The sequence below is a fragment of the Physeter macrocephalus genome, chromosome 2 (genome assembly GCF_002837175.3).
Source record: "Physeter macrocephalus isolate SW-GA chromosome 2, ASM283717v5, whole genome shotgun sequence".
In the NCBI taxonomy this organism is placed as follows: Eukaryota; Metazoa; Chordata; class Mammalia; order Artiodactyla; family Physeteridae; genus Physeter; species Physeter macrocephalus.
The window spans coordinates 100,790,532-100,816,666 of record NC_041215.1 but is presented as its reverse complement, the minus strand read 5'-3'; the positions used below and the strand labels follow the sequence as shown (position 1 = coordinate 100,816,666).

Sequence of the window (26,135 nt, the reverse complement as noted above, 5' to 3'; positions counted from 1 at the left end):
GGCTCCTAAATCTTTTTGATATAGCTGCTCTTTAGTTGTCTTTGATATTTTCCTCACTATCTAATATGAGAAAGTATTTTAGCTCATTGTGTACCATTTCCCGTCCCAGACCTTGAATCTGCTTTTTCTCAAAGAAGCTCTTCTTATTATTTGGGAAACAGTATCTGAAAACCATAATTTGGGCACTAAGATGTTTATGGCTAGTGAGTTAGCATTTCTAAGGCCTTTTCAGTGAACAGAGCTAAGAAATGTATTTTATCGTGGTCATAAGGCCAAAAACCAAACCCAAACAAAAAAAACATGCATTCATACTGATACTTCCAAGACAAATTCAAGTCTACAGCGTTTATACCTGATCTGTCTTGCATCTGTATCTTCTTCTTCCCATTCCTAGATTATTGGTTCTTAACAACACCAAGAATGACAGAATTAAAATAATTAATTAGAATAATTATTTATTACTTTATCAGAATTTTTGAATGATGAAATTACTCAGTTTATTGTGTTTTCCCTCTTTTTTTAGGAATCTGATAAGATATATTTTACATTTCCCCTTGCAAATCATAGAAAAATCTACACTCATGTCTATTGTCAGAGTACCATGCTGGTAAGATAATTGATACACTTTATGTAAATTTAAAAGGCCAACTGTTGTTTATTTTTAAGATTCAACTAGTATCTAGTGGATATCATCTTTAGCTATGAACTATTATTAAATCTAATTAGTTGAAAAACATTTATCTGGAACAGAGAGTATTGATTGAAAAGTACTAATCAAAATGCTTCTATAACTGATAATATATCTATACTATTAGCTTGTACCTTTGCCTCTAGTTTAGGTTTTTCTACTTTAGTTTCACTATGTTTAGGATGAAGGAATTCACTTTAGAGCTCCTTTAATTCTAAAATTCTATTAGTATTTTAAAGAATAGATATATTTAAGCAAAGCTATCCTTTGTTTTATAAAGTAAATCCTGTTTTTCCCATGGCTTCCATACTCAAATTTACAGTACTTTTTATACCAAATATTCTCTAAAATAGTATAGTAACTTTTTGTTACAGTGTTATCTAGACTTACAGTATCAGTATGATGATTTTGTTTGTGTATTTCTTTTTAATGAGTACCTACTATGCTGGAAATATGTTAGATGCTTTAGCATGCTTTTGTTATATTAGGTCTGTTTAAGTAATAATTTATCAGCACTTCTTACTTTCAGGAATTTGTTTCCCAATTTGAGTTCCTTTCTCTCTATTCTGACTTTTTCCCCTCATGTCCTAGGATTCTTCACTTTATATTTGCGTCGTTCATAATTTAAGTTCCCTTGTTTCCCTTTTGTTGGATTATTTGTATTTTTTAGGACTAGGATCTAATATATTACTTAGTTGGTTGATACCGCCATTTGATATATAGTAAAGTCTTTAGAAAAGATGGTAGGCAGGCACTGTAGGCTAGGTGCTAATGAATACTAATTTTAGTGGAATTGCCACAGTTTTGCATCTCTCACCAGAGACAGACTACCATCTCTCAGCCTAAAATTTGGATGGGTAGTTTATCCCAAGAGAATCTGGCCCTCAGAGTGATGGCTTAAAATATCCACACTCCTACTAAATTCCAAATCAGAGTGTCAGTATTATATTGAGAAAAATCCTTGCCAAAGTGCAAATTATCCATTTGCCTTATTGGAGGATCCCTTTTCTGTAATTAAAGTCCATGGGTGAGTATTACTAGTCATGTGAAGAATTTGTTTTAAATGTTTTCAATTTTTATCATAGAAGTTTTCAAACATACAAAAGTAGAGAGAGAATATAACAATAAATTCTCATTTAACCATCACACAGCTTTAACAGTTACCAATATTCTGGCATTCTTACTTGATTTATCCCTTGCTCACTCTTTTTGAGTGAAGCATTTTTAAAGCAAAATCCAAGCATTGTATCATTTTATCCATACATATTTCAGTATGTTTTTATAACAGATAAGAATTTTCCATATTATTATAATACTAATAATATTATTATATTATTTTATAATAATATTATTATATTATTTTATCCAACAAAATTAATTACTTATTCCTTAATATCATGTGGTATCCAGTCCATGTTCAATTTTCCTCTGTTCATTTAAGTTTTAAGTTAGCTTGTTTGAATCAGAATCCAAAAAGTACATACATTGCATTTGATTCATGTGTTATGTCTTTTTTTAACAGCCCCTTCTTTTTTTCCCCCATGCCATACATTTGTTCTGGATTTAGTTGATTGTATTCTTGTGGTATCTTTTAACATGTATTTCTATCCATTGTTTTGTGTAAACTGGTAGTTAGATCTAGAATCTTGAATAGATTCATTTTTTTATGGTATGAATGTTTCATAAGTAGAACTGTGTACTTATCATATCAGGAGGTATATAATATCTGGTTGTTCCACTTTTAGGACAAAAATCAGTGGACTGATATATCAGTGGACTCAGGTCATATCGGCATGACCCATTCACTATAAAGTTCCTAGTCAGTCTTTCACCTAATGATTTTAGCAGCCATCGGGGACATATTTTTTACTGTAGATAGATTTTTTTTTTTTAGATCTATAAATTTTATAGGTCAAGTAGCATTTTCTTTTCTGTGCACCTCAGGAGTTAGTAAATTCTGAGTGACTTTTTCTAAGATTTTTAATACAAGTTTTAAAATTAGCTGAATTAGGGATGTTTACTAGATGACCTGAAATTGTTCCTTGACACCTTCTAGGTTATAACAACATGGTGTTTTAGGGTGGATTTGAATAATACTTCTTTATTCAGTCTGTTAGTGAATGAATCAGAATTCCCTAGACACCAAAGTAAGTAGTGTGCAGTATTGGCAATTTTCATAATAAGGGCTGTCTTTGAGTTGCAGTAGCTGCAAAAACCTATTACAAAAGTGAGTTGGATCTTGAGAGGTTGCTAGATTCTCTTTGTCTAGGCTATGCAGATCTGTTCTGTTGCCTTGCTTTATAATATCACATTGTTGTTCTGGTAAACACAGGTAACTGATAAAAGAGTTTACCAAAGTATTTTGCCAACAGTGGAGAGTAGAGAAATACCACATTGTTTTTGTTTTCTTTCAGCTTGCTTTTCTGAGTTCTTGAAAAATATTTTAAAATTTTATTTAAGCTCGATGAAGGCAGAAGCTATGTCTGCTTGATTCATCATTTTTCTTGAGGGCTTAGCATAATTCCTTGGCCCTGGAATGGACTTTATAAATATTAATTGAATGAAAGGATTGATATTTTTATTGTCCTGTCTGTATACTAAGGAAAAATGTATGTAGCTGTCTCAGCAGTGTTTCTCTTTCTCTTATGTCCTGGTAGGATTTCAGTAGTTGGATCGTTAGATCTTGGAGCATTGCTCTTACTACTTCATTAAAAGTTAGAGTGAAGATCTTGGGTCATACTGCTTTTAAATGACTGAAGCTGAATACATAATATTGTTAAAATGCCACAACCATCTCTGCAGCATTCCCAGTCTGCGCTAGTAAAGTAACAACTAGCTTTAGTCTTAAACCCTTGGAATTGTGCTTCAATCCAAGCACATTCTCAGTTGCATAAAAGTTATCTGCCTAGTAATCAAATGAGAATTCAAATGATAAACTAAAAAGCTGTACTTAGATTGTTATTTTTAATTACTTGGCTCTGGATTTTTTTTTTTTTCTGTTTGTGTGAAAGTCTACCTCTAGTTGTTCTCTTCTAGTTTTGTTAAAATATAGGTTACTTTCTATGTAAGTACCTAATTAAAGTGTGGACATTGCTGAACTCTAAAAGTGTTGGTTCAGAAATTAAAATTGCTTAACAGTATGCTGTGGAGAGATAACCCATCAGGTCACTCTCGTACTGCTGCTCCAGGTTACTTGCTTACCTGTCTATGTTGACATTAGACTTCTTTGCCTCACCTTGACCTGTTTGACTTTTGAGAACATTTAGAATACACTTCTAAACAATAAGTTGTTATTTTATGTTTCCATTGTGCCTACTGACCCTATCATAAACAGTGAAATGCCTGTTTTATATAATTATTTTCTACAATATTTAGTATGCTTTATTTTGTGTTATTAATCAATAGGATACAAATAGCTGGATTTTTGGCTGCATAAACAGCACTTCTATGTGGTAAGTGTTTTGAACATAAGGCCCTCTGTTCATTTTTCTCAACATAAGATGTACTCAAATCACACTTTCAGAATAGCTTCAGATATTTTTTTTTAAAAGCTTAACAGTTTGCTTTTTTCTTTTTAATATAAATTTATTTCTTTATGGCTGTGTTGGGTCTTTGTTGCTGCACGTGGGTTTTCTCTAGTTGCAGTGAGCGGGGGCTGTTCTTCATTTTGGTGTGCAAGCTTCTCATTGCAGTGGCTTCTCTTGCTGTGGAGCACGCACTCTAGGCGCACGGGCTTCAGTAGTTGTAGCTTGCGGGCTCTAGAATGCAGGCTCAGTAGTTGTGGCACATGGGCTTTGTTGCTCCTCAGCATGTGGGATCTTCTGGACCAGGGATCGAATCTGTGTCCCCTGCATTGGCAGGAGGATTCTTAACCACTGTACCACCAGGGAAGTCCCACTTCAGATATTCTTAAGCTCATTTTGCTACTAAACTAAATTATAGTATTGATTTTAAAATTAAAAATAAAGAAAATTAACATACTAGTAATTTTTGCAAACATTGATATTTGGTTGCTAGGAAAAACTACGTTTTGTTCCCCAAAGGACTATGTGGATAAAGTGTATTGTGTTAGACCTATTAGACTTGAGTTCATTAGAACTGTCTTTGGTAGGTCTATAGATGGTTTCTTTTTGCTCTGAAGCTTATTTATAATTTATAATACTTTAATATATTTGTCCCTTAATTATATTTTCATATTTATTTCCAAGCCGGCAAGGGGTTGATTTATCATGGAAAGCTGAACTGCTGCCAACAATTAAGGTAAATTGTGGATTTAGAAATGTTAATATCCAGGTGAAAAAATATTTGAGCATATAGGCATGTACAGTATGGTCTTTGATTAATTCATCTAGGTATTAAATAAACTTGAAATTTGCTAATATACATTTTAGAAATATTTTCTCTGGAAATACATTTAATGGAGAATAACATGCAATTCTTTTTTAGCTTTCAGAGGTGAAAACTATAAGTCATCAATCCTAAATAAAATTAAATCTATATGTTATAGCATCATACTAAGAGGTAGATAAATTTTTAAGATTCAATTTGAGGGTTTGTTTGGAATGGTGTTTCTTAAAATATTAAGTTGATTATACTCAGAATTCATTTTGGGGAGGACCTACAGTAAGGAAGTAAGCATCTCAAAAAGACACAAAGCAATTTTCAGTTTCAGTATCATCTGAGGTTAAGCACTTCAGTAACTATCTACTTTTATCTAGTACTCCATGGAATTTATTTAATAATTGTTAGTGCTTTCCTTAAGCAACTGTGGTAGGTCAGCACATCTTTACAAAAGGCTAATTTGTACACTCACAAAATCTATTGTTGAGAAAATAAAACAGTTCTAAAATTTGATGAAAATATCTGTTCTAATTTTCAGATTGTATTTATTGTAACTGATAATCGTATGCCAGAGTTGATAGTTTTTAGTCTTCAAGTAAATCTATACTTTAGAATATATTGTCATAATGAATACTATATTCATAGGGTTGAATGTGAAGTCCTCTGGTTGGTCCCGATCATCTCCCAACTCCAGTTAGTTATTTGTGCTCATGAATGTTTATTTATCTGTATGTTTAGTCAATTCTGTCCTATACCAATGAGAGGAATGATGACAGGATGAATAATTGCAAGTCACTTACACTTGACTTTGGAATGATTGCAGTTATTTTTTGTGTCACCGTGGTCAGTCTTACTTTGTGCATGTTCATTCATGTGGCTTTGTATTGATAAGACATTAAGTGATTTGACTCATAAGAACATTTTAAGGTCTCTCACTAGTTCTACCCTAACTGTCTAGGCAGGAGCAAAGCAAAAACAGAAGTATTAGGGTTACTTACTGATCAATCATTCATAAGATATATTAAATATTTCCTTGAATTTCCAGTTTGGATATCCTTTCCAGTCTGTAATTTAAGAGTTAGGAAGAAATAAATCATAAAAAACCCGATAAAATGTTACTTTGCTACTATTTTTTAAAAATTATTTCTTAAATAATAATATCCTTATTTTTTTTTTTAAGTCTCAAAGATTTAACAATGTATTCATCTAGTTCTAGACCCCTGTGTTGTTTTTTCTAAGTGTAAGAAACAGCTGGCTGAGTAGTAGAACAAGTTCTTCCAGCTGCTTACTTTTTTTTTTTTTTAATTTGTTTATTGTATTTATTTTATTTTTGGCTGCATTGGGTCTTTGTTGCTGCGCGCGGGCTTTCTCTAGTTGCGGCAAGTGGGGGCTACTCTTCGTTGCAGTGCGTGCATTTCTCATTGCGGTGGCTTCTCTTTGTTTTGGAGCATGGGCTCTAGGCACGTGGGCTTCAGTAGTTGTGCATGGGCTTAGTTGCTCCGTGGCATGTGGGATCTTCCTGGACCAGGGCTCGAACCCATGTCCCCTGCATTGGCAGGTGGATTCTTAACCACTGCGCCGCCAGGGAAGCCCCAGCTGCTTACTTTTTATAGTGGATACTAGAAGAAAGTGCCAGGCAGCATTAAAAGCCTACTGGAATTTAGGGAGAAAACAGGAAGAGAAAAGTTAAAAAATGAGGATTATAATACTCTGCTATCTTAAGCATTCTCAGTTGAAAAGGATTATAATATTAAATGCAAATAAATTTTCCATTGTAATGAAAATCAAAATTATATATATATGTGGGTTAGCCATTTATAAAAAGCACACAAAATTATTTTGCCATGAAGTTGAAGGGAAAGGAAAGATTGAAGTGAAAAAATCTTGTGGGTTTTATTCATATTTATATCATCTCAACAAAGGTAATGTAAGATGAGAATCATACCACCTTTGGCACCTCTGCTGACTGAACTGTTAATAAATAGACGGAATCCTCCAGCAAAGCACTTGTAAATTCGGTTTAGGGCCTTAACAGCATCAGTCACATGGAACTTTTCTGTCATGGTACAATGAAGACAGAAACCACAGCAGACCAACAATTGGGTAAGCCTAAATGGACTTATTGCTAAAAACAAACAAAACAATTAACTTTGAAAAGAAATCTAAGTTAATGAGAAAAATTACCTAGTCACTATTGTGCCTAAATCGTACTTTAGCACCACAGCTTTGCCCTACACACAGCAGCAGAACTTGAAGGGTTTCTGACATCCAAACGCTGGTGTTTGATTTTCTGTGTGTGTTGCCTCAACATTAAGGTCATTTTACCCTTAAAACACTGAAAAATTTCCAAACTTCGTATTAATCTTACCTGTCAGTGTAACAATTTCATGAATATTATCTTCCCAAATTCCTACTGACATTGTAACTGTATGGGAACTTAACTTTATAAGTAAATGTATTTTGACACACTGCTATCTTTTTAAAGTATTCTGATCCTAAAAAAAAAATTATTGAGGAAAAACATTATTCTTGAGAATAAATAACAGAAGCTCTCAGTGGATAGCTACACAGAGTAACCATGGTTCTTTCTAATTAATTTATCTTTCATATTGTCTACCACCTGTCTGGTTGGTTTCAGTTGCCTTTAGCTTTGGTTTGTGTGGCTCTTTTAAGGCCCTTTAATTTACATTAGAATATATAAGTCTGTTGCAGAGACTTTGCTGAGTAAGTTGAGGTGCAGCCCAGGAGTTTAACAAGCACTCCCAGGTGAATCTGGTCAGGTTGTTTGAGGACCACTCATTGACAGTTCTCTTTAGAACCTCTATCCAACTTGCCCACATTGGTGCTTCGGAAGAACAGTGGAGAGTATTAAGTGCAGAAATTTCTTAATGTACACAGATTGTCACAGCATATAACTACTCACACCCTTGCCACATGTACTGTCAGGAAAGAAAAAAAAAAAAAAAAAGACTTGAAAACTGTATTTGGTGGCCTGGCTTTTTGTTAGGTAGACCAGTGTCCAATCTATTCATTCCTCAAAATATGGACTGTAAGATAAGGGCTTTAGTTTTGAGAAAAGAATAGATGCTCATTTGGTGAGGTGCATTATTAGACTTACTGTGTTCATGTCACTTACTGAATAAGTTCCAGGGAATGATGTTCATACACATCATTAGCCAGCAACTGTTTATTACTTGGGCTAGATCGGAATCATTTGAGATTAAGTTGCAATTCTTCCATCATATTGAGCATCCATTCATTCTTCAACTATTGAATGCTCTTTGTCATATACTACCAAAATAACTGTAGAAATCATACTGTAACATTATACAAAACAAGTAGACAAATTGTAAGAAACATCAAATCTGGAAATAATTATGTAAAATAATTAAATTTAATGTTAAATGTCATTTATTTTACATGAAGGGATACAGTTCAAGGAATATTTTTGGCAGTCCATATTTACATAATTATTAGAAATTTGACCTTCAGCAGGCTCATTGACCTGAAAATGTAAACATGGGCATTTTATGAAGTACTGAACATAAAGTTTGAAGTCAGTTTTTTCATGACTTACTAGGTAAGAAATAAATGCTTGTAATTTATCTTTCTTTTAACATGCTTTAAGCTCTATATATCCTGAGAAATAAAATCAGCTTTTTTTCATCCTTTTTTAGTCTCTGACGTTAAGACTTCAAGACTATCCATCTTTGTCTCATCTTGTTGTTTATGTACCATCTATTCATGGAAGTAAGGTAACAAACAAGGTTGTTTTCAGAATGTTTTGGGGATACTCATGCTAAATATTTTAAGTTATATTTTGATGAATTCTTCAGCTTAGGGCTTATCTGAAACAGTGGCCAGGTTGGTGATCCACCTAAGACTGTTTAAAGCATTAGGATCATCTACTCTAACTTGAACTAAGCAGAATAAATCCAAGTCTCTTTGTTTCACATGGGAATTAGTTCTACTTTATCAGTCTTTCAAAATCTGTTAATGATTGAGTACTCTCTTATGTGCCAGGAATTATAGGAGGCACACAAATGAGAAAGACATGAACCCTGTTCTCAAAAAGCTGCGTACTGTTGGGCAGGGGGAGAGAAGTATATTTGGTGGCCAGGGAAAGGGTGAGAATGAAAGAGTTATCCAAAATGTATAAAACAGATCAGAATATAGCAAATCCATGAAAAGTGTTAAAGGGGGAGATATCTCTGATTGATGAACTCAAAAAAGGCATTATTATGAAGTGATATTTAAAATTGCCTTAAAGGATAGTTAGGGTTTTTATAGGTAGAATGAATATTCTAGACGTGGGATATCTAATATGGGAGCCACTAGCACATGTAGCTATTTAAATTTAAATTAATTAAAATTAAATAAAAGTAAAAATTCAGTTCCTTAGTTGTATTAGCCACATTCCAGATGCTCAATAGTAACATCATTGCAGAAAGTTATAATGAACAGCACTGCTGAGACAAAGAAATAGTAAGATCCAAACATGGACAGTGTAGAGTACGTTTGGAAAATAGTGAGTAAGTAAATAGTAGTTTTAAAAGGATGGCTACCACGGGTAGAATAGTAGTGGAAGAAAAGTCTGGAAAAGTAGTTAATGGCCATATTCTGGAGGGCCTTGATTGGAAGATTCAGGACTTTATAGAATTCAGGAGTCAGTAGGGAACTGAAAGATTTTTCACCATAGTAGTAATGGGATCAGAGCTATTTATTTTGGAAAATGAATCTATTTATGGTATAGGATAGATTACAAAAAGAGAGAACAGTCACCTCATATAGGATTATGAAAGCTTGTACTAGTGAAGTGGGAGTAGAAATAAAAGGATGGTGATTTTTGAGAGAAGTAGGCAGGGAAAGAAGAAGATGGAGATAAAAGACCCTCTACTCCCCTTTCCACATTTCACCCAGCAAACTTACCCTTCAAGATCTAGCCTAAGTGTCCCTTGTTTTCCTTTTCTAGACTACTCCAGTAACCTCTTACTTGTTCCCAGGATACTTTGTTTATAACTTCTTTGAGGAATATATTATACCGAATTATAATTTATTTGTTTACGTCTTTATTGCCATCACCATAGTATGAATTCATTCAGAGTAAGGACCAGATAGGTTTTACCCTACTTTGCATCCTCAACCTTTAGTGACTACCACATAAATGCTCAAAAAAGTGTTTCTTGAATGAGAAAGTTAATGAGATTTGGGGCCAATATCATAGGAAAATTTAAAGGAAAAAAGAAAAGGGGATGTAGTTAGGAGAAGTCTCAAAGATTGAGTCTCACGAGTACCTTATAATGGATTCATTGTTTTGTTTTGCTTAGCTCAAGTGAGAGGTAATTCAACATCTTCAATACTAAAAGCTCTCTTTAAGGGTTTTTCTTTCAGGTAAGTTGGTTTTGAATGAATTTAACATCTTCCCAAACTTGGAAAGGGCTTCCTTGGTTATTCCAAGAAATTAATGAGCGTTTCGCAAATAGACAGTCTTAGTGGCCTAATAGATACTTCATGTGTCTTAACGCTCTTTGGAAAGTAACACTGCTGACTCTAGTGTTGCATACCCAATCTCACAAGGATGGTAACTTAGGCCTTTCATAATTTCTATGTGTCTGTTACAGCTCATCATCAGAAGGATACATATATTTAAATAGGCAGTTCAAAATTTTCTTGAGTCAACTAATCATCTTAATATAGTTTTCCAAATGTAAATATGGAATTACTTGCATTTTTTGATGACGGAAAACAAAATAATTAAGTCCATTAGAAATTTACTTACCTTGTATATTTCAGAGACAGACTCTTGAATTCTTTCTTTTTTGGGTAAGGGTTTATTCCATAAAGAAATGGTCAAATTTTTAAAGCAATAATAAAAGTTGTATTATTTTAAATACCTGTTAAAGTGATTTAAAATTGCTTCCCTGTCTCAGGCAATGTCTCACCCAAAGATACTTGTAAAAATATAATGAATTATCCTGTTGAATAAATGATTTCTCTATAACAGCTGTTTTCTACAGTGAAAATATCTGACAGTGTTCTTTGCCTTCTAATTAAAAAGGGAAAAATAAAAGCAGAGCCCCTTAGTTTTTTTCTTTTATTCCCTCGTGTGTGTACATTCTAATAGCATTTTCCCTCATCTGTTTTTCATTTTCAAAAACAGTCAAAACTCCACCCAAGAGGCAAACAACATAACACAGCTTAAAATACAATCCAAGGTGTAGTTACTGGAAAAGCCTAGGATAGACCCCACTGATTTTCCACTTATTGTAGACAGCAAACTACTTGCTAGCTACAGTTAGGCATCAGATTAATTTCTTCCTCAGCTCATATAAATAGATCAGAGTAGTTTGGTTGGATTGTGGAAATGATTTTAATGAAACTGTTCTTATTGTAGACAGCTGAGAGCAAAGTTCATTATGCCACTGTAGAAATGTTATTAGATAAGAAGTGTCATTACAGAAATTGCAGTGATGCCGATGTCACATTTTAGGTTCACTTTTTTCGAGATAGTGTTTTTTTTGCTTTGTACATAGTGAATCTCTTTTTCATTTATTGATCTCTGTTTAGCCTGAAATAATCTTACATGAATAACATTAGCCATCTGTAGATGAATGGCAGTATGTCTCCAAAAGCCTTTTGTAGTCTAATTAGACTGCTGAAACATACTAAATATGCAATTTTTAAAAATATGTAACAAAATCACATTTCTTTTTGAGTATGAAAGAATTCAGAGATATATTACCTAAATTCTTAATTAATCTTGAGTTAATCTTGGCTCTTAATGCTTTGATCCATCGTTTATGGTCCCTCTTCTATAAACACCTAAAACTAGCTGCAAGAAAACTTTGCTGTACATCTGCTCTTATAGAAATGACCCTCCAATAATTTATCTATTAAGTTAAGCTTTGTGACCAAATTCTCTTAGCTTAGCATCTCTCCTTGAGGAATTCATGCCCCCTAAATATAACCAGGGTTAGAGTGTGATAGATAATAGATAATACCTTCTTCAAAACTGAAGTTTATAGATTTTTGTTTTCTACTCAAATATCCAGTGAAGATATTTTACTATAAATTTAATTCTATTTTTTCCTAATAAATCAATGTTTTATATTCCAGTTTGTTGTAGATTGTGAATTCTTTAAAAAAGAGACAAGATCCATACAGCTTCCTGTAACTCATCTTTTTTCCTTTGGTAAGTACTTTGATTTTGGAAATCTTAGGAATTGCTTTTATTTTTAAGAGTGTTGATTTATTTTGCCAGTTAGTTGCAATAATGCAGAGCCCTAACATTAAGTGTTTTTGTGTATTTCAAGTGTAGTTCTTAGAATAACCGCGTGATATGGCTCAGTGGTTTGATTTTTAACTGGGCCAGCAATCATTTTCTGAGAAATGAACCTTATTTATTTTTTTATAGACTTTATTTATTTAAATATTTATTATTTATTTATTTCATTTATTTTTGGCCACGTTGGGTCTTAGTTGCAGCACGCAGGATCTTCGTTGAGGCATGCAGGATCTTTCGTTGTGGCGCCCAGGCTCTTTGTTGTGGTACACGGTCTTCTCTCTAGTTGTGGTGTGCAGGCTCCAGGGCCCGTGGGCTCTGTAGCTGTGGCGCACGGGTTCCAGAGCGTGTGGGCTCTGTAGTTGGCAGCATGTGTGCTCTCCAGTTGAGGCACGTTAGCTCAGCAGTTGTGGTGCGCGGGCTTAGTTGCCCCACGGCATGTGGGATCTTAGTTCCCTGACCAGGGATCGAACCCACGTCCCCTGCATTGTAAGGCGGATTCTTTAGCCCTGGACCATGAGAGAAGTCCCAGAAATGAACTTTAAAATAAACTTATCCATGATCATATACATTTGCAGGTAATTGTCTGTATGTATGTGTTTCCACATGAATTTATACTACATATAGGCCCTTTTTATAAAAGGTTTATTCTAAGATATAAATTACTACCTGCCGTCTGAAGGTTTCAAGATTGCTCTAAATATTTCCCATTTTTTTTGTTGTGGTAACATACACATAACTAAATATTTCTTTAAATTTTATTTTGAAATAATTTTAGACTTACAGAAAAATCACAGAAAGAGTAGAGTTCCCGTATAGCTCTCATTCCCCTTAACATAAACAATAAAATTGTCAAAACTAAGAAATTAGCACTGGTACACTACTGTTAACTACAGTTTTATTTGGTTTTCATTGGATTTTCCACCAGTGTTCTCCAGGTTCCCATATTGCATTTAGTTGTCATGTCTCCCTAGTTACCTCTGATCTTTGATAGTTCCTCAGTCTTCCTTTGTCTTTTATAACTTTGAGGCCCTTGAAGAGTACTGGTCAGTTATTTTGTAGAATATCTCTCTATTTGGCTTTGTCTAATGCTTTCTTATAATTAGATTGAGGTTATGCATTTGGGGCAAGAATATCACAGGAGCAATGTGAACTTCTCAGTGTATCATATCAGAGGATACATGATGTCACTGTGTCTAATTACTAATGATGTGGACCTTGATCACTTCTTGGTTAATGAGTTGTCTGCCAGGTTTCTCCACTGTAAAGTTACTGCTTTGCTTTTCTCTTTGTGATTAATAAATATCTTGGGGGAGATACTTTGAGAGTGTGAAAGTATCCTGTTTTTCTTCAAAATAACCCACTAATTTTAGCATCCATTGGTTTATCTAGTCTGAAGCAATTATTACTGGCATTCTATAATTATTGGAATTCTTTCTAAGGGAAAGTTGTCCCTTTTCCCCCATTTATTCAATTTTTATTTATGTCACTATGGATTTATGGATATTTATTTTATTTATTGGGTTATAATGCAATACTATTGTTACTTTTTTTTTTTTTTTTTTTTGCTTAAGTTGCTCCAGCTTTGTATGTTGGGAGCTCTTTTTAAGTTGGCTCTTGTGCTCTTTTGGCATGCCCAATTTTTTCAATATTTTTCTTTTGTATTCCATTCGTGAAAAGAATCTGTTACTTGAGAGAGGAAACTTCCTTTAAGATTTTTATCCCTCCCCCACCTTTTTTTTTTTTTTGGTTGAAGAATACACAGAACAATACAGAAATGACAACTCTAAACCACCTACCTCATTAAAAATAGCAAGCTTAAAAAATAAGAGATCTACCCTCCCTAGCTCAAATTTTTGTAATTGTGACTCCATGATTACACATACCATATTCAGTTCCATGTTCATAGAGGCAAATTCTCCTTGTTTTAATTTATACTCAGCTAAACTGATTAATACAGTATAATTATAGGAAACTGGTTTCCTAGACATAATGGATATAGGTGCTTCTGGAATATGCTAAGCAATTTTAAAGTTAATCTATTAAAAGAAAAATGGGTCTTGATTTCTTCAGGTGACAAAATGAAACTTTTATTGTTGCTAAAATATACTCTGACAATAGTATGTAACTGATGTCCACCAATACTTTTGATATCTTAGATTTAGTAATAAATTAAGACTTGAACTGTTTTAAAAGTGAGAACATTCAGGGAAATTTATGCTTTGATTACTGGTGAATGTCTCACATTTTAAATTATAACACAATCGAACACTTGTGGCTTATTTGTTGATGTTAAACAATCTTCCAAATGGGCCTATCAACATTTTAATAATGATGTTCTTTCTAAAATCTTCAAGGTGTGAGTCAGGCTAAAAAAAAATTTTTTTTTAATTAGTGAAGTGTTCAGCTTCTGATTTCCCTTTTGCCGTAGTGGAAAGCAAAATTTTAAATTATTTCTTTCCTCCTGTTAGAATTTTTTAAACACCCAAAAGTCAGACCATCTTACTTGTGAAGAAGGGTACCACAGTGAATGGTATTTTAAATTAGATTAAGTAGAATGTGAAGTATACTTCATATTTACTAGTTTTTCTCCTATTGTTAATTTTAGGTGCCTTAAATTCAGTGATGTATTTTAAAATATTGGTTACATTTGGTACTCATTAAAATGGTTTGTAGTTGAATGTGTAAGTTAGCATTGTGTTTTAAAAGTGACTTATTAATCACAGATTAATGGTACGCCTTGTACTTAGCAAATTTGTTTGCATGTTGATAAAATTTCCTAAGTCTTTTTTTTCTTAACTCCAAGTATACATCCGATAATATAGTTATGATAATGCAACATTATGAAAAAACTGGTTATGTGTTTTAACTGGTGCTAAATGTGACTGACAGAATCTTAACATCATGCAGTATTTATTTTTTAATTAATAGAATTTCAGTGATATACTTGGTAAAATATTTCAAGCCTTTTCTGTCTATTGCACAGTGGTGGTTTGTCTTATTGTTTTCTCTTTTCAAAGAAGCATCTGAACACTTGGATTTGCATATTCTTATCCAAAGGCATTCACATGTAAGTGGATGCGATTTTTAAAATTTTATTAAAATGTTAAAAAAAAAAAAACTACAAGAAAGCATACCTTTTTGAAATTGGAACTATATAGTGATTTTTTAAAACACATAAATGTCATTGAACGTCATTATAAATGTTATGCTTTGTTCAAAATTTATTGAAGGAGGATTGGATTTTTAGGAGTTCACTCCTCCATACTGAAAGCAAGAACCTATAAACTCTTTTCTAATGTTAAAAATCTGTTGGCATTATTTTAGACATTGTTTAAGCAGTCAGTACTTTTGTACTTTAAAAAAATTGTTTTGGTATTCTAAGTAATACAGTGCTTTTAATTCAATAGGATTGTCTTCAAGGAAAGTGATATTGAATACAAGTGGCCTGTTCTATAATATAGAGCTTCTGAACTTTGGACAGGTAATTAATTACTTGACAATAACAGGACTTGATTTTACTTTACTGTTTAGTTAAACAAACTTATAAACTTGTTTTTTTTTAATTTTTGTGGTCAAACTCTATTAGATATACCAAGCTTTTAAAATCAACGTGGTAAGCAAGTGCTCAGGAGTGAAAGGTAAGTGTATTTCTGAAAAAATAGTATTGTCATTTGAAGAATCATTAGATCTTCACTTGAATTTTCTGTAATACTTATTTTTCCATATATTTTATGTAAATTAATATTAAATATATGATAATAGAAAAGCTGTTTATATTTTCAAATGGATTTAACATAGACCCTTTCTTAACAGTAAGCATCTTTGTCTGTTTCAGTTTAAATATCCACGTTTTAAAAATACTGTATATCTTGCTGTTTTATTGTAGTAATAATTGAGATGTAGCTGTTTAATGTTTTTCCAGTTTCTTATACTTCCCATAAGCTCTAATACTCCCCCGTTGCGGAGCACAGGCTCTGGACGCACAGGCCCAGCGGCCATGGCTCACGGGCCTAGCCACTCCGCGGCATGTGGGATCTTCCCAGACCGGGGCGCGAACCCGGTTCCCCTGCATCGGCAGGCGGACGCGCAACCACTGCGCCACCAGGGAAGCCCCCTAAACATTATTATTAAGTAATTCTCCATAATTTATTGTGTGATATAACTCTTACTGATTATTTTTTAATGAAATGAGTATTGTGTAAATAGTTAGGTATTATAGTAGTAACCTTAGTAACATAAGGTTAGTAATACATATTTCCTTTATGTTTCCACAGAAGAAATTACTAGTATCTATAAACTTCATATTCCCTGGTCTTATGAAGATTCACTAACCATTGCACAGTAAGTATATGAAAGAATTTACCTTAAACTTTGTTGTTTTTGAATAATACATATTCTACTTAGTCTGTAAATCATAATAAAATTTTAGAGAAATTATTACAGGGCCTCTTAGTAAAATGTAGGTATCCTTTATGTAACATTGTACCCATAAGATAATATAATATAAGATACCATATAGTATTCTTATTTAAGCGATCTAGAATTTAAACCTTACTTGCTTCAGACATGAACCCCTTTCCACCCTCTCCCCCAATTTCTGTGTCCTAGAAGGAGCTGTGATATGACTGGAAAAGTGTCAGTCCATAGTAACGTGTGGCATCTAGCCTCCTTACGTTATTTCACTGTGCTGTGCTGAGGATTGATAGCCGTGGTTATTTCACAGCATTTTGTATTTGAGAACTGATATTTATCTCTTCAGGGTTCCATCTTCCACAGAAATTTCTGTGAAACTCCATATTGCTCAACCAGAAAATGACAGCCATGTAGCATTATTAAAAATGTATACATCATCAGACTGTCAGTATGAGGTAAGTTATATGTCTGCTTAATTTTTAGGATTTAGTTATAGAATAAACGAAATATATTTTTATGTTTGCCTCAGATATATGGTGATGCAAAAGCCAATTAATATGAGAGAGTTAGTTACTTATGATACTTTAAATAGTCTCCATTTTGCCTGTTAGCACCACCTCAGTATTTCCTTAGCTGGACCATTGAAAGTATGTATCTTAATAAGTAATAGAAAATAAAATAAAAATTGAGACTGCAGATTAACCTTCTCAGTTTGGAAGCCCAAAGTCCAGAATCCTCCATAAATTGAAGAACTTCATGAAATCAGCTGACATGGCTATACTGCAGTAACTGGCATGATATATATTTTCCAGCACTACTGGATAAGCTTAAGGATCTTCTTTTCACTCATTATTTTAAGCTCCATTAATCATTAATATGTGCAATTTTGTACCTGTTGGGTTTGTTTTACAATCACATTAGATCTCTTTGCACTGAGAGAAGGGAAATGGACTCGAGAGTAACATTTTATTTACATATAGATTCATGAACTAAAAGAGTTCCTGTTTGTATAAGAACATACCAGCTTCTAAGGATTCCAGATTTAAGTGCTTGAAGTATACATTTCAATGATGGTTTTGGTTTATGTGAAATATCTTATTTCTACTCAGTTGCTTTAATTTGGATTCTTTATTAGAGCTAACTTTCTTAGGGTAAACTAGAATTGGTGGGTCAAGTGAATATAATCTGTCCTACAAGCTTCAGTTTGACCTATATTATGAGTTTTTTTAGATTTCATGGAATTTATTAATGCTTTGATATCTTGCTTTCTGTTTCTAGCATTGAAGGATTTTGCAGGGATATAATGGTTTTCAGCTTGTGCCTTCATATTTCTAATATTACTATAGAGATAGAAAGAATTGTGTTAGTAATTTGGCTGTACTGCACATTCTCTTAATGTCCATATTTTTACAAATACTTTATTTTTTAAAAAGTCCATGTATTGACAAAATATAGTTATTTTACAGCTTTTCTATGAAAGATGAATTTCCTTTTCCCAGACTTCCTAATATCAAAAGAGGTATATTTATGGTAGAGATAATTAATGATGAATTTCTTTTTAAAGTGTTGTTTTGGCTCAAATTTTATTACATGTGATCTGTTTGTTCCTGGTATTATATCATGTGAATCCTATTTTTATGAAATTTACTCAGAAGTGGTTTAGCTTAACTATATTTAGTACCATACGATTGTAGGTTTGAGATGTTAAAGTACGAGTTACATAAGTAAGTTGATTAATTTGTGCTTAATTTTTCAGCAAACATACGTATAGTTTCTGAGTCAGTCATTCAATAAATTCCTTTAGCTTGTATGATCTGGTAATAAGATATTCTGATTAATTAAATATTCTAGTTAGTAAAGGGTTACCACATGTCACAATATCATATGACACCACGTATCATAGCATTCATCCAATTGGGAAAGAATTAGATTACAGAAAAAATATTGAACAGCAAAACCACAGTTGATACAAATTAAATGTTTATGGTTCAGAGAATTCTTTTAAGATCTTGAGTACCTTTAGGTTCATCATTATAAAAAAATTAATGATTATGCTTAGTGCTCAGTTTAATAAAATGTGAACTAGAGTTTAGGGAAAATAACCTTTTTTTAATAATTGTTTTAAACTAGGTGACAGTTAAGACTTCCTTTTCACAAATACTTGGACAGGTAAGAGAGACTCCTTGTCGATTATTTATTGCCTTGTGAATAGAAACTGTAAGGCAGGGGTTGTAAACGTTTTCTGTAAAGCACCAGATATTAATATTTCAGCAGACCATATATAGTCTCTTGCCACTGCTGCCACTACTGCAGCTACTTCTTTTTTCTTCTTTCTCCTTTTTTCTTCTTTTTCTCACATTAATAAAATCTGAAAGCCATTCTTGGCACACAGGTCATAGTTGGCCACCCCTGGCTTTAAGGTGATGCTTTCATGTTTGATACTTCCTAAAAATGAAAGTTGATTCCTGATTTTCAAGAAAATTAAGATTTTTGGCTAAATGGATATCATATTAAGATTTCATGTTGATCATACGATGCTATAATTCATAATCCAATAAAATCTGTAGGCTCTGTCCTATAAATGAGCTTTTTCCAAGAACTTTTTATGTTGTGCAAGCTCAGTTTGTAAAAGGTAAAAGTAAATTATATTAAAAATAGGGCTTCCCCTGGTGGCGCAGTGTTTAAGAGTCCGCCTGCCGATGCAGGGGACATGGGTTCGTGCCCCGGTCCGGGAAGATGAAGATCCCACATGCCGCGGAGCGGCTAGGCCCGTGAGCCATGGCCGCTGAGCCTGCGCGTCCGGAACCTGTGCTCCGCAACGGGAGAGACCACAACAGTGAGAGGCCCACGTACCGCAAAAAACTAAAAATAAATAAATAAACATGCTGAAATAGGTTAAATTCATTAATCTTAAATTAATAGGCAAATAGTGTTACAAAAATAATTTATCAAGTTGTAGAACTACTATATTATTATTCAACATCATTATAATTTGCAGAATTGTGCAATCTGGACATAAATAGATGATTAGTCAGAGAAATTATAGTTTTAAAATTCACTAAAAATTTTATTGTGTCTTTTATTACTTTCACTTTATTTTTTTGGTCTGTTATGTTTTGCAGTCTAGGCATAGCAGAATTTTTAAGTCATTTAATTCTATAATTATAATAAAACTCACAAGTTAAAAGTAAATCAGAAACTTTTTATGTATGTTATCTCATTTGATCCTGACAACAACCTGGTAAGAACTAGATTGTGATTATTATTAAATTTGTGAACATTAGAAAATTCTAAGCTAATGTGTAAAATTTTTGTGCTACATTAGAAAGAGAAGATTAAATGTTAGTGTAAGTTGGAAAATAGCATCATGGATAGTTATAATAAATATTCTAAAATGTTAAGAGATCAATTATTAAGAAAAATTAAATCTTATTCTAAAATCTTGGAATAAAAGGGAAGAATTCATGCTATTGTATTTTAAGTATGTCACTGTACATGGTGGTATGGCTGAGGATATAACACACTCTCTTATCCATATCATCCCTGGGGCTCATAATTCAGATTAGTGACAAGAAAAGTCAAGTTTGCTTGATACTGTATAATCAGGTATAATTATATGTACACCAAAAAAACCCAGACTAGGGCTTCCCTGGTGGCGCGGTGGTTGAGAGTCCACCTGCCGATGTTGTGAGAATCCTCTCACAACAGTGAGAGGCCCCCGTACTGCAAAACAAACAAACAAACAAACAAACGAACACCCAGACTAATAGTCTTGTTTAGACATGGAAATTTTTCTAAAAAATGATGATGTGTGGGTGTTGCAGGATCAGAGGTAGGTACTTTTTTAAATGTTGAAGAATTCATGGCAATTGAGTTAAGTCCTCAAATGTTTGGAATGATATAAGATGCTCTTCCTTCCTGTTTGTTTCAAAATTTAGCTTGAGAACAATAGGAGAATGAATTAGGTTTTGTATATCTTATTTGTCTTTTAAAAATCATACATGTTTTCAGTGTTAACTGATTCAGTCAAAGAAGACTGGAAAGAGGACTAAAGAGAAACCACTTAGGAGAATCTTTAACCTTTGATTAGATAATTTTTTCATAAAATTAATTTTTTTTTTTTAGAAAAAGGAAAGAGGAAAATATACTTACATATTGGTTAGTCTACTCTTATGAAAGAGAAGACAGAAAATAAACTGAAAGTTGCTTTCTCAAGAGAATTATTTAAACTCTTAATAAATCATTTCCATGTAGGAATGAAGCCCAGTGTTGCCCAATCTTTAGATTTTAAGAGAAACTAGAAATCTGAATTTTTAGATAAAATATTTTAATTTTTCAATGTTGGCATCTAATTCAAAATGTAAAGAAATACTATGCCATATACTAAACCAAATGAAGCGCATATACAATTTGAATATGACCCATGGAGGCCAGTTTATGATTGTTGATTGTTGTATCTGTGGCCCAGTATCATATTTACTACGCAAAACAGTGACACTCAGTCATTAAAAAGAAATTTTATGTAGGACCTCTTACAAGATTTCTGAAAACAGTGAAGGGCGTTAAAGGTTAATAATAACAGTGCATATTTTCTGATCACCTACTTGTGCCAGTTACTATTCCAAATGATTCACACAGATGAACACTTTTAAGCCTCAAACTCCCTGTGAGATAGTGCTATTTAACTCCATTTTACTGATAAGGGCCTAGAGAGAAGGAGGGGTAAAATAAGTTTCCGAAGAGCTAGTGAAAGGCAAAGCTGTAGTCTGAACTCAGGAGTACGACTCTGAGCCTGCTATGCTACTTAACTATCCTTCCAACACACTTAATAACTAAAGTATGATATATATTTCCTAGCATGTCATTAGCAGGCAGTGAGCACCATTTAGTAATAGGTGGGAAAATGACCTTTTCCCTTTCACTCTCCTCTCCTTTCACTCAAAGCTACAAACTATAAATCATGAGTATGAGCTTTATGTTTTTTGAGTCTTATCAATTTTAATCTGGGAATCCACAGAGGAGCTTCAGGGAGACCTTGAACTTGCTGAAATTTTACTTAACATTTTGTGTAAGCATTCATTTCCATAGTTTTCATCAGATTGACAGGGGAGTCTGTACATTTCCTTAAAAATTCTGTGGATTGGAGAACATGCTTTAAAGTAATTTCCTTTTAAAACCTTAACATCAAAAGAAGAACTTACACTATGTTTTTGTTATATGTATGTTTTTTATGGAGATTGGATCAGCTGATAGAATGACTTGAGGTGCTATAACATAATGGTTATGAACTTAGGCTTTGAGTTAAATTCCATTCCACAAGATTTCCAAAGATGGTGAAGGACATAAAAGCCTAACAATAGCAGCTCATATTTTTGATAGTTTATCATGTTCAAGTTAATATTCTAAAAGCTTTACACAAATGAACATGTTTAAATCCTTAAAACCACCTCTAAGGTAAGTACTATTATTGGCCCTGTCTTACTATTAAGAGCAAAGAGAGGTAACAAGTAAGTAAGTAACTTGCTTGTCTCTTAATTGTGCAAGTTACTTGGGCCCCCTGTACCTGAATTTCTTCGTCTGTAAAATAGGGATAAGAACTATATGAAAGGATTTTGGGGAGGAGAGCATGAGATAATGCATATAAGATGTTTAGTATTATACCTGGAACATATTAAATGCTCGATAAACATTCCTTGTAAAAAATTTTGTAGCATATGCTACACAATTATATATTGCCTCTATTATGCCTTTGATGAAAAATTCAGATAACATGTTTCTAATGCCATATATTCTTAGCATTTATTTTGCTTAGAATTTTTATACCCGTTACTCAAGATATCTTTTAGTCATGTCAGAAAATGTATAAAGTGAAAAACAACTTTTCTATTTCATGTGAAAGTATATTTATTTCATTAACATGAACATTCAGAAGTTGCCCATTGATTTGCCTATTTTCTAGGTAGTTAGATTTCATGGTGGAGCTCTTCCTGCCTATGTTATATCTAGTATCCTTCTTGCTTATGGAGGACAGTTATACTCTCTTTTCTCAACAGGTAAGAATGTTTCTATTCCTCCCTCCCTCTATGCTTCATTACTACTTTTTTTATCCTACGTGTAGCTAATGAAGACACATCGATTTCTTGAAAATTCACAACCCCTCTCTCTCAAGGTTACAGGAGTTTGAGATCCTCTTAAGTTTTAAGAGATTACCAAGAAAATTCCTTACTTGTTTTCTCCATTTTATACCCTTGTGTGTAAAGTTTATTCCCTCTGTTCTGAGGATCTCTTAAGAGATAGAAACTGGTGGACAGGGATTTTGTTCTCCATTCTATTCCCGGTGCCTGACATAGGGCCAAGCACATAGTTGACATGGAGTGTAATATTTGGGCTGTATCAACTGTATCATTTAGGTCTTGGTACACTGAATGGAATAATTAAGAGTTTAATTGAAGGGACTATTTCAAAGGTATGTATAGGGTTAAGGGAAACCAACAACAAATGATAAAATACCAAATTAGCAACAGAGCCATCTGATACTCCTAGGTATCGGGGCAAGGGAGGGAGCAAACCTAGAGAGCTGTAGGAGAGAGCAGCAGTACTGCACCTGAGCCTTGGGTACAGAAATGCTGTGACCGCTGTCAGCGTGTGGCTCAGCAGGGAGGAGGCAGGGAAATAAATACACTAACTTTATTTCCTTCTATCCTATCTGCCAGTGCTTCTCATTCACTGAACCCGACTAGAAGCCAGTTCATCAAAGTCAGCCTCCCAGAATTCAGAGCAAAGTAAAGGGTAGAACCTGGATCTGGAGAAGAAAATATAGACTGTATATAGTACATTGGACAAAGCCCTCTCTAGAGTATAGCAGTTAGGACAATTTCCCAGGAGCCTCACACACTTGCCGGGCTTGTACAACGATAATCAGAGGAGGCAAGAGGGAAAGAGAGTGGGGACAAAACATACAAAAGCAGTCCAAAAATCCCCTCCACCGTTTCCATGGTGCCAAATCCTTTCACAGCTACTCGTTTCCTTTCAGTGACTTTTTTGCAGTTTCAAGTCTGCCTTTAGTGTTCATTTTAACCTGATTTAACCTATTATATTCCAGGAAGAAGTAAGCAACGTTTAATGTGATCTGCTCCGATCCAACCTTTTAATTAAAAGATTATTCTGGCAATATGACATCTCCTATACTTGAATATAATTTTTGGAAATTTAAAAGAGACACCTCATTCTTCTTAGTTTTAAGTGACTTGACAGTTGATTTTCAAACATTTGGGATTTATATCTAGATAGTCCACAGAGACCCTGGGGATATATGATATTGGTTAATCTAGAGGACTTAAGTATGGGATTGTGTCTCAAATCAATTAAAGAAGTAGTTCTGAACCAAAGATGCTTATTAGAAATCACTGGAATGGCTATAATAGAAAAGACAGATAATAACAAGTGTTAATGAGGATTTGTAGAATTGCAACCTTCTGTATACTGTTAGTGGGAATGTAAAATGGTATAGCTGTTTTGGAAAGCAGTCTGGCAGTTCATCAAAAGGTTAAACGGAGTTACCATATGATTCAGCAACTCTACTCCTGGGTATAGACCCAAGAGAACTGAAAACATACATCCACACTAAACACTGTTTATAATAGCCAAAAAGTGGAAACAACCAAAACGTCTGTCAGCTGATGAACAGATAATGTGCTGAATGCTACAAGATAGATGAATCTTGGAAATATGCTAAGTTGAAGGAGTCAGTCACAAAGGACCACATATTATATGATTCCATTTTTATGAAATCTTCAGAGTAAGCCAACCTATAGAGACAGAAAGTAGATTAGTGGTTGCCTAGGAATGGGGAGGCATTGGAGGTGACAGTTAAGGGGAACAGTTTCTTTTGGGAGTAATGAAAATGTTTTAAGACTGACTGTGGTTGTTAATGCATACTCTATGAATATACAAAAAACCACTGAATTGGATACACTTTAAATGGATGAATTTTGAGTTATAAGAATTATATCTCAGTAAAACGGTTTTTAAAAAATAGCTCCCCTGTGGAGCTTTGTAAAAATACAAATGACAAAACCATAGCTTTGGCTTCCTGAATTTGTTCCACAAATGATGATTGGCTATGTACTTTTGTATGAGAACCAGTAAATTAGAGTAAATTTTTATGGTAGGTTTATGTTTATTTTTTTTCTTTTATTTAACTTTTCTTAATTGATGTATAGTTGATTTATAATGTGTTAATTTCTGCTGTACAGCAAAGTGATTCAGTTATACACAAATATATATATACATTCTTTTTTATATTCTTTTCCATTTTGGTTTTTCATAGGATATATAGTTCTCTGTGCTATACATTAGGACCTTGTTGTTTGTCCATTCTATATATAAAAGCTTCAATCTGCTAATCCCAAACTCCCACTCCATCCCTCCCCCGACCCCCTCCCCCTTGGTAACCACAAGTCTGTTCTCTATGTCCGTGAGTCTGTTTCTGTCTCATAGATTGGTTAATTTGTGTCATATTTTAGATTCCACATATAAGTGCTATCATATATTTGTCTTTCTTTTTCTGACTGACTTCACTCAGTATGATAATCTCTAGTTGCATCCACATTACTGCAAATGGCATTATTTTGTTCTTTTTATGGCTAATATCTCATTGTATATATGTACCACATCTTTATCTATTCGTCTGTTGATGGGCATTTAGGTTGTTTCCACATCTTGGCTATAGTGAATAGTGCTGCTATGAACATAGGGGTGCATGTATCTTTTTGAATTAGAGTTTTGTCTGGATATATACCCAGGAGTGGGATTGCTGGATCATATGTTATTTCTATTTTTTAGTTTCTTGAGGAACCTCCATACTGTTTCCCATAGTGGCTGCACCAATTTACAATCCCACCAACAGTGTAGCAGGGTTCCCTTTTCTCCACATCCTCTCCAGCATTTGCTATTTGTAGAGTTTTTAATGATGGCCATTCTGACCAGTGTGAGGTGGTACCTCATTGTAGTTTTGATTTGTCTTTCAAATTAGGGTAATTTTTAATCTTTTGAGAAGAGTATCTGTGATAGTAATAAAGACCCTTGCTTTCTATGATATGAAATATGTTGCTCTTATGAACAATGCAGCATATGTCTCATACTTAATTACTGTGAATTCTCTACTACATATAATTTTTTTTAAAATCACTAGGTCACTGCTTAGAATATGCTGCTATGTTGGATAAAGAAGCCAAACCATACAAAGTTGATCCTTTTGTAATTATGGTTAAGTTTCTGTTGGGGTAAGTTTTATTATCTGTGATAATGATTTTAATTTTGTTTTATATATAAAGTATTATGTTTGGCTCAAATATGAAGGATAAATTTCCATACAAATAAGGCAATTGACTTGTTTTATTAAATGGA

General features: G+C 33.5%; 1 protein-coding gene across 2 annotated transcripts in view; it reads left to right on the top strand.

Annotated features, from left to right (window-relative positions):
* PGAP1 (post-GPI attachment to proteins inositol deacylase 1) overlaps window positions 1–26,135 on the top strand; it is an 87,756-nt gene that overhangs the window by 31,721 nt on the left and 29,900 nt on the right. For both annotated transcript variants that reach the window (XM_007116332.3, XM_007116331.3), the window contains exons 10-21: window positions 524–607; window positions 4,094–4,140; window positions 4,897–4,948; window positions 8,707–8,784; window positions 12,146–12,221; window positions 15,722–15,795; window positions 15,901–15,952; window positions 16,589–16,655; window positions 17,074–17,182; window positions 18,858–18,896; window positions 22,687–22,780; window positions 25,921–26,011. In XM_007116332.3, the coding sequence (XP_007116394.1) occupies window positions 524–607; window positions 4,094–4,140; window positions 4,897–4,948; window positions 8,707–8,784; window positions 12,146–12,221; window positions 15,722–15,795; window positions 15,901–15,952; window positions 16,589–16,655; window positions 17,074–17,182; window positions 18,858–18,896; window positions 22,687–22,780; window positions 25,921–26,011 (863 nt within the window). The remainder of the gene's footprint in view (window positions 1–523; window positions 608–4,093; window positions 4,141–4,896; window positions 4,949–8,706; window positions 8,785–12,145; window positions 12,222–15,721; window positions 15,796–15,900; window positions 15,953–16,588; window positions 16,656–17,073; window positions 17,183–18,857; window positions 18,897–22,686; window positions 22,781–25,920; window positions 26,012–26,135) is intronic.